This window comes from Mesoplodon mirus (assembly GCF_964341445.2).
Source record: "Mesoplodon mirus genome assembly, chromosome: 13".
Taxonomy (NCBI): Eukaryota; Metazoa; Chordata; class Mammalia; order Artiodactyla; family Ziphiidae; genus Mesoplodon; species Mesoplodon mirus.
The window spans coordinates 8,860,523-8,873,863 of NC_138989.1; the positions used below are offsets into that span (position 1 = coordinate 8,860,523).

Sequence of the window (13,341 nt, forward strand, 5' to 3'; positions counted from 1 at the left end):
CTTTTTCGCAGGCAGCAACAGGAACACATTTTCCTGCTGCTTCACTTCCCTGAAATTCACTAAGATTGCCAATTTCCTCACTAGGGAAAGTGACATTTAGAGCTGTAAGCTCCATGAGTACCATTACAGCACTCTTTTCTTCAAATTTCCTATCATGTCACTTAAATTCTAAATTCTAAAAAGAAAGTTCTATTTTTAAAGGGAATTATTTGCCTTAACTCCTGCAAAAATGAAATTACATTATGGGTAAATAATTTAGACCATTATCATCTTCTATATGAACTACAGTGAGCCTTCTGATTGACCTCCATGCATCCATTCTCCTCTGGTTTCCTCCACAGTGTACCAGAAGATTCTTTTGAGACCTTATATTTACAGTGAGGTATAGGACTCCAGAGCACTGGCTCTAGAGTTTCTGGGTTGGAATCTCTGTCTTGCCACTTATTAGCCGTGTAACTTGGATAAGTTACTTATCTTTGCTTCAGTTTTCTTTCTGTTAGTAAAATGGGAATAATAATAATGCTACCCAATTGAATTGTTGTGAAAATTAATTGGGCTAATACAAGGAGCTGGCACATGGTCAGTGCTCATTAAATGTTATTGTTATACATCACTCTTCTGCTTTTATTGTCTCTTGGATCATTCTGCTTCTCCCATAGGATTTCACCTAAACTCCTTGGAATGGCATTCAGGGACTTTCCCTAGGGTATTTAATAAAAGCTTCTCATTTCCTCCCCTGAGGTCCAGTTCCAGCCCTTCAGAGTATGTTTTAATGTCTGGTAGAGTTAGTATCCCTTTGTAGATTTGGTCAGTTTTTCCTGGCTATTCCTGAATGTGTATTTTTTACTTGAACTTTAATATCAACTTATCTAGTTCCAGAAAAAGTCTGTTGGTATTTTTTTAATTGGGATTTCCTTAAATTTCTGTTAACTTGGAGATGTTACGAGACACCTTTATGATGTTGAGTCATTCTATCCAAACACAGGCAATATATTTCCACTTGTTAGGTCTACTTTTGTGTCTCTCAGGAGTGTCTTAAAATGTTTCTCATATACATTTACACATTTAAGTTTATTCCTACATAATTAACCTTTTATATTGCTATTGTGAATAGTTTTCTCTACCATTATGTTTTCTGACTGCCTGTTGTTTGCGTATATGAAGGATACTTTTTTGTGTGTGTTAATTTTATATCCTACTACCCTGCTGAATTATTTTATTGTTTCCATTAGTTTTATCATTGATTCTCTCAGGGTTTCCAGACATGCTATATGTCATTTTTATATAGAGATAGTTTCATTTCTTCTTTAATCTCTCCAAGTGACTCTTTTGTTCAGTTGTGTTAGCACATAATCTCTAGTACAACATTAACAGTGGAGAGAGTGGGCATGCTTGCTTAGATCCTGATCTTAGTGGAAACATTCAGCAAATGCTTTTGTGTTCTACTTTTGTTCATACTATTGCTCCTACAGTCTGGGGTGATAGTATTCCTTTTTTCACCGTTCAAACCCCTACCCACCCTTCAAAGCCCAGCTCAAGTGATACGTCTCTTTTTGAAGTCTTCTCATTCTAATCAAATCATTTTGTTTGTTTTATTCATTATTAATGTCACGTAATAATTTAATAATTATGCTTGTTACTCCACTAGGTAGATTGTGAGCTCATCAAGGACAGGCCTGAGTCTTACTCATCTCTGTATTCCTAGTTATGCACTAGGAATACCAGTGGTTGGCAAACCTTCAGCCCTGGTTTGGGATAGGCTAAGAAAAATTTTTAAATCCTTCAAGTAGTATCACAAAATTCCAAAATGAAATCAATTTTAATTCACCTTATTTAAAAAGATAAATAATATGGTAGTATTCTACTTTGGGAAAGGGCATTTTCAAAATTAAACTGTTGTAGAGGAGTATTACTATATTCTAATATTCAAATGACCAATATTTTTTTCCATTGTGGATTTTCAATAAGTTATATACAGCTCTCAGGGGCACCAAAATGGGGGAAATATCTATATTATTATCATATTTTTTATTGAAGTATTATTGACCTACAACACTCTGTTAGTTCTAGGTACAGAACATAATGATTTGATATTTCTATACATTACAAAATGATCACAATAAGTCAATAGCAAATTTAGGGCAGTTTTCAAAGACCAAAGTCACCATACAAAGTTATTATAATATTGTTGACTGTATTCCCCATGCTGTACATTTCATTCCCATGACTCATTTATTTTGTAACTGGAAGTTTGTACCTCTTAATCTCCCTCACCTATTTCACTCATCCCTCCACACCCCTCCCCTCTGGCAACCACCTGTTTTTTGTATCTATGAGTCTGTTTCTGTTTTGTTGCGTTTGTTCATTTGTTTTGCTTTTTAAATTCCGTATATAAGTGAAATCATACTGTAATTGTCTTTCTCTGACTTATTTCACTGAACGTAATACCTTCTAGGTCCATTGATGTTGTTGCAAATGGCAAGATTTTATTCTTTTTTGTGGCTGAGTGATATTCCACTGTGTACACACACCGCATCTTCTTTATCCATTCTTCTATCGGTGGACACTTAGGTTGCTTCTATATCTTGGCTATTATAAATAATGCTGCAATGAACACAGGGGTGCAGATATCTTTTTGAATTAGCGTTTTTGTTTTTTTTCTGAAAAATAGGCAGGAGTGGAATTGCTGGATTGTATGGTAGTTCTATTTTTAAGAGAATATGAATATTATTCTTAAATTTTTATAATAATTTATCTTCTTACCCAATTTGTATAGGACTTGGACTAATTCCAAGTTGTATGGCCATTCATAAACTTTCCCCATTAGAAGACTGTTATATACCAGGGAAAGGCTTGATCATCCAGCCATGAAAGATTTAAAGGCCAAAGAGTAGGTAGGGAAAAGAGGGGGTAGCAAATGACATTTATCTTAAGTCAATGGCAAATTCAGGGCAGCTCTCAAAGTCCAAAGTAAACTAGTAGGTTTTTAGTTTAATATAGCACAGTAAGCATTATGAAGAGCTATTTGCACATGATATTATACATTGAACAGACACAGATGCTATCATTAGGTCAATTCCAGCCTTTGGATCTTGACCTTGGTTAACACTAGACTCTTCAGAAGCAACTGAGACTATGCCTCCAATTAAAATCAAAGCCAGTGTATTAGTTTCCTATTGCTGCTATAACAAATTACCACAAATTCAATGGCTTAAGACAACACAAATTATCTTACAGTTCAGAAGTCCAAAATGGGTCTCACTGAGCTAAAATCAAGGTGTTGGCAAGGCTGTGTTCCTTTGTGGAGACTCTAGGGAAGAATCTGCTTTCTTGCCTTTCCTATCTTCTTGAGATCACCTGCATTCTTTGATTGTGGTTTCCTTCCAGCTTTAAAACCAGCATTGGCCAGTCAAGTCCTTTTCACATTGCTTCACTCTGATGCTGATTCTTCTCTGCTTTTCACATTTAAGGATCCTGTGAGTCCACTGGGCCCACCTGGATAGTCCAGGTCACTGATTAGCAACTTTATTCCATTTGCTACCTTAATTACCTTTTGCCATGTGATATAACATATTCACAGGCTCCTGGGATTAAGACATGGACATCTTTGGGGGTGCGGGCAGGCCATCATTCTGCCTACCACAGGCTATATCACAGCTAATTTGGGGTGTTTCATCTGGAGCAAGGGTTCAACAGCTGCTGTCAGAACTGCCCCATGCAGAGGGCATCTTCACCTTCTGATGTGTGAGGATGAGCCAAGAACAGGAATCATTCATTTATTCATTCTTGTTACCTACCATGCAACTCCCACAGGTATTTGTTGAGGGCCTTGTGTTGTAGATCTGGGGTATACAATGGTATGCAAAATAAACAAGAAAGGTTCCTAAACTTGATTATAGACTTGGAGGGAGATAGACATTAAACAAATAGTCACATGACTAAATATTTGATAATTTTTAAAAACCTGTGGTAAGTTCAATAAAGGAAAAGTTTAAGGTGCTTTGAGAGGATTTAAGGTATGAACTGACCTAATCTAGGAGGTCAGAAAGTCTTCTTTGAAATTGGTGTTTGAGCTAAACTGGAAAGGATGAGGTAGTAGGGGGGAGTTGAGTGGATGTGTGGCATGTGCAAAAGCCCCTGTGATGGAGGGAGCGTGCTGGTTTTAAGGAACTGGAGGATGACCAGTGTGGTTAGCAGGCAGATAGGCAGGGTGAAACAATGGCACAGGGTGAATGAAACTAGAGTAATTGGTAAGTGCCGATTCATGCCAGATGTAAACAGCCATGTAAACGGCCATATAAAGTACTGTGGCATTTAAAGTATTTGAAGGATTTTAACAGGGAGGGCTGCCAGAGTTGAATTTTTGAAAGATAACCTTAGTTGCAGCTACTATGTGCAGAATGGGGTGCAGTGAGGCAAGAATGGAAGTTCAGTTGTGGCATCTGAGAGATGGTGATTCAGTAGCAATGGAGAGAAGTGGCCAAAGTAGACAGCTAATTGAGGAGGTAGAAGCAGCGGGACTCTGTGATGGATTGGTTATGGGGCTTAAGGGAAAAGGAGGTATCAAGGTTTGGAGCAACAGGTTCAATGCTCACTAAGGTCATGAATTCTATTTTGGACATGTTAAGTGGCAGAAATCAAGTAGGTAGTAGGATATGTGAAGTTCAAATTCTGTGAGACTCCCTGACATATACATACATAGTAATTTCTGCCAGCAGTGTGAATGAAAGTTCCTAGGGAGAGGGTGCAGGGGAGAGTACTGCCATCATTTAAAGCAGTGGTTCTTAACCAGGGCCAGGGGACGTTGGGCAGTGTCTGGAGACAATTCTGGATGTCACAGTTCAGGAAGGAGGGTGCTACTGGCATCTAGTGGGCAGAGGCGAGGGATGCTGCTCAACATCCTCCCACGAGCAGGACAGCCCTCACAACAAAGCAGCATCAGGCCTCAAATGTCAGTAGTGTTAAGGCTGAGAAACCCTGATTCAAAGGCTGGGTAGAAGAGGGTAAGCCAGCTAAAAAGTCTAAGAGCAACCAGGAGAATGCAGCATGAGGAAGGTTTGAGAAGAAAGTGTCCGAGTGACTATCAAGTGGGATGGAGACTGAAAATGGTAATTGGCTTAAGGATCTGGCAATTTTTGGTGACCATCTTGAGAAGTGCTTCTGTGTGAGGGTCAGGAGCTTTTTTAGATAGGATGGAAGAATAGGAGAATGAGAAAAGGGAGAAAGCAAGTGTAGACAACTCTACAGCAGAGGTAAGGATGGAGGGAGGAAGGGAATGAGGCTATTTATATATTTTAATGAGAGACATTTAATTATTTTAAAATGCTGACATTTTTATCCAGTAGAGGAGAGGCATGGGAGGGGCTGGGAGTCAGAAACAGGGAGAGAAGGACTGGCTCTAGTCAGGAGTAGCTGCTTCTGTCGCAGCAGGAGGGAAAGGAGAGAAGATGGATGGAGTCGAGCAGGATGGCCTACAGTGTCTCCCTTTATCTCTGTCTCCCACAGCCTTAGTGTTAGTTTCTTTCTTTTTTTCTTTCTTTTAAAAATTAATTAATTAACTAATTTGGCTGCGCCGGGTCTTAGTTGTGGGACGCGGGATCTTTGTTGAGGCATGTGGGATCTTTAGTTGCATTTGCTGCATGTGGGACCCAGTTCCCCGACCAGGGATTGAACCTGGGCCTCCTACACTGGGAGTGCGGAGTCCTAGCCACTGGACCACCAGGGAAGTCCCTGGTGTTAGTTTCAATGGCTCAGGCAAGGTAGTCAGAAGCAGACCACTGATCCCACACTGTGTGCCTTTGGAGTCCAGGGAAGGGTTTTATGTTAGGATGTTTTGGGTCACTCAAGAAGGTTCTGGGTATTTCATGAACCATCACTATTAAAGTTAGGGAGACCACCTTGGCTGAGTTTCTGAAAAGGGGTATTTGATGAGCACTAACTTGCTTTGAATAAACAGTACAGTTACTTTTTTCCCCTCCAGTTTTCTTGCATGTTCTTTGGAGCAGTTTCTTCTGACCAACGAGAACACTTCAACCACCCTTTCCACAGTCTGGCAACAGCAAGTGACAGTGAAGAGGACGTGAATAATGGCAGTTTTTCTACATTCTAACACTTAATGATGGCTGAGCTGGCCCCCCACCCATTTACTGGCTCACTTGCACCTCAAACTCATTTTCACACTTAAGCCTATGAAGATATTGTCTTGGACTTCCTTGAAATGGATAATGGGCTGCTGGTTTTCTAAACATCTTCTTATACAACAACCATATCTAGAAATAGCTGCTTTTCAAGTAAATGTAATTTGCTTTAAATCCATTATGCTTCTTGGGAGGGAGAAGTTTTCTGTGCAGGGAAAAAGCTCATTAGAATTCTTCAATTCAGGGAATTCCCTGGTAGTGCAGTGGTTGAGTCCGCCTGCCAATGCAGGGGACACGGGTTCAAGCCCTGGTCCGGGAAGATCCCATATGCTGCGGAGCAACTAAGCCCGTGTGCCGCAACTACTGAGCCTGCACTCTAGAGCCCATGAGTCACAACTACTGAAGCCCGCATGCCTAGAGGCCATGCTCCACAACAACAGAAGCCACCGCAATGAGAAGCCCGGGCACTGCAACGAAGAGTAGCCCCTGCTCACCGCAACTAGAGAAAGCACGCGTGGAGCAATGAAGACCCAACACAGCCAAATAAATAAAATTTAAAAAAATAAAAAAGAATTCTTCAATTCAGTGCACATTCACACTAGAGTTTTTAGCATTTTCTTTACCAGTTTTATAAAGGTATTTAAACTTTCTTTAGCAGCCATTTTGAGTGCATCAATATGGCTTGTAGAGTTCAGGTATCTTCTGTGTTTGATTGCAAACATTTGAGTTTTGGTGCTTTCAGACATAGTAAAAAGTTATGCATGTAATGCCATAACATTTTTGGTCTGTTGCTTGCTATATTTTGTTAAGATTTTAAGTAAAAAAATATGACTTTAAAATTTTGCAGTGTGATGCAGAAAAGAAGTGATGCCAAAAAATTATTTCTGTATTATCTGATATAGAACAACAGCCTCCACTGCCAAGAAAGCCTGGGTTTGGAGGGGAATGAGGTGGAAGATGCATGTCTCTGTTCTTTGCCTCTTTAAGAATTAGCTTCTTACCTGCACAGAATAAAAAATCTGGCACAGAAATATTGTTATATAACATCTTATGATGTGTGCCTCTCCCTCTCCCAAACCTGTTTAGAATCAGTTATAACCTGACAAACTAGACTTTTGTAACACCTTAATTGTTAAGCCTGTGAAACCATCAAATCACAAGGAAATGTTAACTGGCAAGCAATTGTGCTTTAGATTTTGTGAGGAATTAATAATAAGACAAAGGTGGCTGAGTGGATTAGTAAACTTTAGAACTGTGAACAGAGTTCAAACTAAAACCAGAATGAGTTTGGCTCTTGTAGCTTGGTAATGAGTCATAGCTACCCACAATAACCTAATAAAAACTCAAGTTCATCCCAAAATGTTCCTCAGTGAATGAAACTGGGCTTTCATCAAGCTTTTTTTGGAAACTGGCAATGCCCACATAATTTCACATTGTAGGCTAAAGATTTATGTATTTTTTGCTTACACTGATGACTAACACTGAATTTCACATATTCCTAATAAATGCAGATGACTACACGGAGAACATTTATACCCGAGAGTAACTGTAGGTCTCCTTGCTGAGGATGAAGTTTCTTGTTCGCTCGCTGAAATGGGCCAGGGCAGTTTAGGCTGTGAAGGCATCATCATCATCATCAGTAATCACCTAGATGCAGCACTGGTCTGTAAAAGATAGTTACACTGTCAAATTGTATATAGTTTGGATTTTAGAATTTGGATACAGAATGCTAAATTTAAATGACACCAGATTTTTGTTTGACTTCACATACCATTTAGAAGATGCAAAAGACTTCTCAGCTGGGAAACCATCTATATGTTACATTCAATTATTAATCCAGTTTGATGAATTTTTGAGGAAGCTAAACTGATGTAGTAAATGAGCTGGTGAAAAAGAGCCTTAGTGAATAAACTAGTAAAAGACAGAAATGATAGCTACACAGTATGGAGTCACTGCTAGACTAAGAGGCTTGGAAATGAGGACCTGATAGGGACCAACAAAATCAATGTCAAGGGCCAGTGTCTTATTTTGTTACCACTCAAATTAAAAGGAGTACACAGATTAGTATAAATACTATATTTATTAAATATCTTTACAGTTTATTTAAATGTATTTACAGAACTATTCCTGCATAAGTTATACTTCAGACATCCAATTCAGGTCATTGCCTCTTGGGTAAGACAAATAATGATAGTCTCAACAGAAAAAAGCAGCTCATTAGTATACACAAATTCAGACTTGCTTCATTATTTAGCCATCTTTGCCACAAACTACCTGCTTACAGTTAAAATTTTGACATGGATACTGTCGATTTTTAGTTGCAGTTCAATTTTGCAAAGAATTTAATTTTTTTAAACAATAGAATCCAAATGTTTTCTGTTTCACATTTTGTTTTATAAGCAGATTTTGGTTTTTTGATGTTGTAAAATTTGTTAAATGCAAAAATGTGAGTTTCCAGGAAAATTGGATGCTGTAGCTTCTACCAAAGATAGCTGGTATAAGGTGACAAGGAACCATGAACTTAATCAGAAGTACAAACATTTACAGTTCTAGCCAATCTTGTTTACAATCTCCAAAACGCTCAAAACTGACTCAGTGAATTCCCACAATTACTGCCTTGTTACATGATGTGGTATGTTGGTGGTACTGAAGGCGGTACTGAAAGCTACTATTCTATCCAGAACGAATGCAACCGATGTGATAAGATACTCGCCCATCATGCAAAGCTCGAAATCTAGTTTCTAATCTAGTTACAGCCCGACTCCCAGACATGCACACCTGGAATGGATTCTTTTGTGATTTAGTACCCATCAACCATGTCAAGCCAGTACAGTAATTCAGGACAAGTAACTTGTTTTCCCCACCTCATTTCTTCTTTCAGTTTTTAGGAGCCTATGGACTCTATTGCGTATCCATTCAGTGAATTCTTTTTTGTGCGCAGGCAGCTTAAGTTCACAGGAAGAAATAAGGTTCTGATATGTTTAGAGTGCACATTTTAAAACAGAACAAAATAAAAATTTCAAGCATGTGATAAAAATATTGATTTTTATAATACAGTATTGCTTTATAAATATAGATGGAAAAGCTATAAACTTTACTGGTCTTTGGTGCATCCAGAGAGGGATAAATAATTTGCCATTTGTAAATTAGAAATCCAAATTCTCTTTTGTTATAAAAGTCCACTACGTGAGGCAAATGTATCAATATGTGTGTTTATACTGCTTGATTTAAAATACAATTAACACATCAAGTTCAGAATTAGACCCACCAAGTGGTATATCTCAGGCACACCCCACAAAGACTTGGGTCCTGTGACATGGAAAATTCCAGTATGAGTACTACACAGCCTCTGACCACTGACAGTGGAAGGAGAGTTACTTGTTAAGCAGCACTCCAACAGACCCCCGCAGTCATAAAATTAAGTGCATAACACAAAATGGGCAGGGGAAAAAAAGAAAATATTTTGTGTCCCAAATCTACAGGCCAGGTCCAAAGTCAGTTCCCCTGTGAAACTCAATTCTTGTCCCACTATTTTCAACATCCCTGGAACAAACACATTGTCAATTTCTAACGCTCATTTCTCAAAAAAGAGTAAGTTGATTAAATGAGTTGTGTAAAAAACCATCAATCTACCTTTATGAAGATTGTGTTTGGGGCTTCCCTGGTGGCGCAGTGGTTGAGAGTCCGCCTGCTGATGCAGGGGACACGGGTTCGTGCCCCGGTCCGGGAGGATCCCACATGCCGCGGAGCAGCTGGGCCCGTGAGCCACGGCCACTGAGCCTGCGCGTCCGTAGCCTGTGCTCCGCAACAGGAGAGGCCACAACAGTGAGAGGCCCGTGTACCGCAAAAAAAAAAAGACTGTGTTTGATGGGTTTAGATGAGTGCAGAGAAAGCCAGTGACGTGACCAGCACTGCTCTTACCAGGAATTAAATGTATGCATTGGAAAATTAATACAAAATATATCCAGATCATAAGGCTCCATACCTCTGACCAGAAATAATTAAAAACCCAACAAAAGAACTGAAGTTGTCAGCCCAAGTGTAAATGTATTCCTTCCAACAAAACCCTTCTGGATGCAACTTTCTTTACTTTTTAAATACACAGAGACTGCAAATAGTTTGTGCAAAATAAATACCCCGCCACTTGCCACTCACGCTTCTGTGTTTTATCACAGCACGATGGATTCTCATTATTTAAACAGAGTCTCTCTCCACCCCCCACCCCACCCCCCACCTCCTCTACCAAAGAATTCTGTTTTGTCAAGTTAGGGTAGTTAAGGCATTCTGACATGTAATTAAAGGTGATTCAAAATAGATATCTAACATTATGCCAATTTAGGAATAGTAGATAAATTACTGAACGGCTTACAAATGAATAACTCATTCTTATTATAAATGAAATGCCTGTTACAAGCATGATGCATTGAAATATAGTAATGACATGTACATGGTACATGTTAAACAATTTTAAATAAAACAAAAGCTTGACAGTTACTCAAATATACAGTACAAATTCACAAAACAAAATCTTTTAAAACAAGTTGAGGTAACCTCAAACATAAGTTTTAATGCAATAAACCAGGGAGTAAGTATCTCCTTTAGAGAAAGAGACTTTCTATATTCTCAAGTAGATTCTCATTAGGTTTAATTGCATTCTCATCTATACACCAATGTTACCTGACATATATAAAACATGGCTTTAATTTAAGGATTTCTAAGTATATATATTTTTCTACCACGAAGTTAATGAAGGAAAAAAACTGACCCAAAAATATATATCTTTACAGCAGTTGACTTGTACACAAACCTTAAAAATAAGTTTGAGTTTGCAGATAATGGAAAAACTGAATGTGGGGTAATTTTATAAGGAAACTATACACTGCAAGATGGCTATTCGGAAACTGTAAACATTAAGCTTGATTCAGAAACCCCTAAATTTCTGTGTAGGGCAAATGCAAATGTCATATCATCACTAGGAGTTTTCCTCGTGGACTCTTGTGCCGCTGCCCACAGTGTTCTTTCCACATGGACTCCCTGAATTTGGTACATGCTCTATAGAAAGCAAGGCTACTAACAACAGGTCTAAGAGTGAGACAAGGGGTATAGCGTGACCATCAAAGGCCAACAAAATTCAAAGTTAGAGCTGTTCCATTCTCAACCCATCAGGCCTGTGGGCCTAAAGCTCCCACACGGGGGCATCATATCAGACAGCTGGGAGGAATTTCAGCTGTAACATTAAATTTGTAGGCTTTGAGGAATTTTATAACCTTGAATAATATTTCCATTAAAAATTTTTGGTAAGGAGTCTCCCCAAACCCCTCTGCAGATCAGGCCACCAGCCTGTGATATGCAGTAATCAATAAACTGCTGAAACTTTCATCACAGGAGCACAATTAATCATCTTTTAAAAACCATGAAACATTTGCACATATAGAACTAAACTGAATTTTTCTTCCAACTTGTAACCAAAAAAAAGCCCCCCAGATCAAGATTTTGTAATCCAGAACAATGTAATAGAGCAAGATTATAAGCCCCTGAAAAATAGAGGAGTTTATAATGAAAACATAAAGCCACACCCAATCATAACACAGACTGTATAGTACACGTGTAACATATCTTTTGATGAACAACGTATGTTTCTAGTAGATGTACCATAACATACAATTTGTGTTAGACTTTTAAAATCCCTTTAACATTCTAATTTTGAATTCACTTTACCAATATTACTCATTTTCAATACTTCAACCGTTTTTGAAAAGTAATAGACATTTTGGCTTTGAAAACCTCCATCCCATCATGGAAAGGACAATGTGAAGTGAAGGCCAATCTTCAAATCTTGATTCTCTTCAAATGTTGCTGGCAGATATGAGCTAGTGAATGACAGTAGTGGTTCTCAACAAAGATCTCAATGGGGTCTCAAAAAGACAGGCAAAAGGCTTACATCACTGGCCACTGAGATCAGTAGCAAAGAAACATGGTCCTGCCAGCAGGATCAGCACACACGGTAGGGGAGAATTTGGGATGATGAAAGGAGAGGCAGGAGTTGACACCTAGGTGAGTCAGTCTGTATACTCAGCCACTATTGAGAGAAGGACAGTGATGTCATCTGGCTTTCCACCTAAAATGAAAATGAAAACGTATTTATATATTTTAAAAGGAAAAGTCAATAAAAAATGTAAGCCTAAATAAATAAGTACTAGGAAGCAAATACTGGCATTTCAGGAAGGTTTGGTTTGTCAATATACTCTGGCAGAAAAAAGGAAAAAAATCAGTTGATAAATAGTTAAAATGCACCAAGAAATTACATGTAATTTAATTGAAGCTTTAAAAAAAAAAAAAAACCTTCCCTGCTCCTTTACAACAGCTCTGTTAAAATGGCCACCACCATATCCTCTGTTTATAGCAATCACAATAACGACAAAAGGTGGCTAAGATTAATTCTGCCTGACAAAAAAGTTACATGTTATACCCACAATCCTAATTTGGACAAACATATCCAATGTTTTGAAACTAGCAATAGTCTTGTATTCTAATCTGGCAATCAGCTATGGCATGTGCTTTTTTCTATTTGAATATTTCCTGGACAGCTAAGAAATGCTTTACATATCATAAGATTACACCAGCAAGAAACTGACCAACTCTACTAGTTCTGATATGCTAGCATCAACATGTCATCTGAGCTCCAAGACTGGGCTACTTGGCCTGCTCCCAAAGCTACATATCGCTCAGTAGATAGGAAGACTCTTTAGGCAAGGACAGTCTAACATTACTTCCATCTTCAAAACCTGCCATGGCAATTTGGCAGGCAAAGACTGTCAATGAGTCCCACGAAGCCAGAGGAAGGGAGAAGTGAAATGTCAGACTCGTGAAGGGCAGAATGTTTAAACCGTTAGGAATGTCCAGGCCCTCCAGGCAGAGCTCGGAGGCTTTTGGGGCTCAGGTCCAAGCAGTGCAGTGGCAGCAATAAAGGGCTTCAGGTTCCACCTGCCTCTGCAGCCAATTAAATTCAGTTCTGAAGGGCACCTCTGTGGGGAACACATGATGACATGCACTTGCTCTGTCCTTCAGTGTTAGAGCCTGCTCACCTTGCTCCCAAAGGCTCACAGCTGGGAGAGGGTACCTCAGCAGTCTCACCCCAGTGCTGTAGTTTGCCTCACCCACAGCCCAGAATGCTCCCATCCTCTATGTCCCCAGTTAGTCCCTA

General features: G+C 39.0%; 2 protein-coding genes across 2 annotated transcripts in view; one reads left to right on the top strand and one right to left on the bottom strand.

The window, feature by feature from the left end:
* The window catches only part of RAD9B (RAD9 checkpoint clamp component B), a gene marked incomplete at its 3' end in the record, with an annotated part of 30,589 nt that extends 24,480 nt beyond the window's left edge, over window positions 1-6,109 (top strand). Inside the window, exon 11 of the mRNA XM_082641374.1 lies at window positions 5,981-6,109. Coding sequence (XP_082497500.1) covers window positions 5,981-6,109 — 129 coding nt within the window. The remainder of the gene's footprint in view (window positions 1-5,980) is intronic.
* A 2,089-nt stretch (window positions 6,110-8,198) lies between these two features.
* Window positions 8,199-13,341, bottom strand: part of PPTC7 (protein phosphatase targeting COQ7) — a 41,564-nt gene continuing 36,421 nt past the window's right edge. The window contains exon 6 of the mRNA XM_082641498.1: window positions 8,199-12,255. Within this exon, the coding sequence (XP_082497624.1) occupies window positions 12,197-12,255 (59 nt within the window). The 3' untranslated portion in view covers window positions 8,199-12,196. The remainder of the gene's footprint in view (window positions 12,256-13,341) is intronic.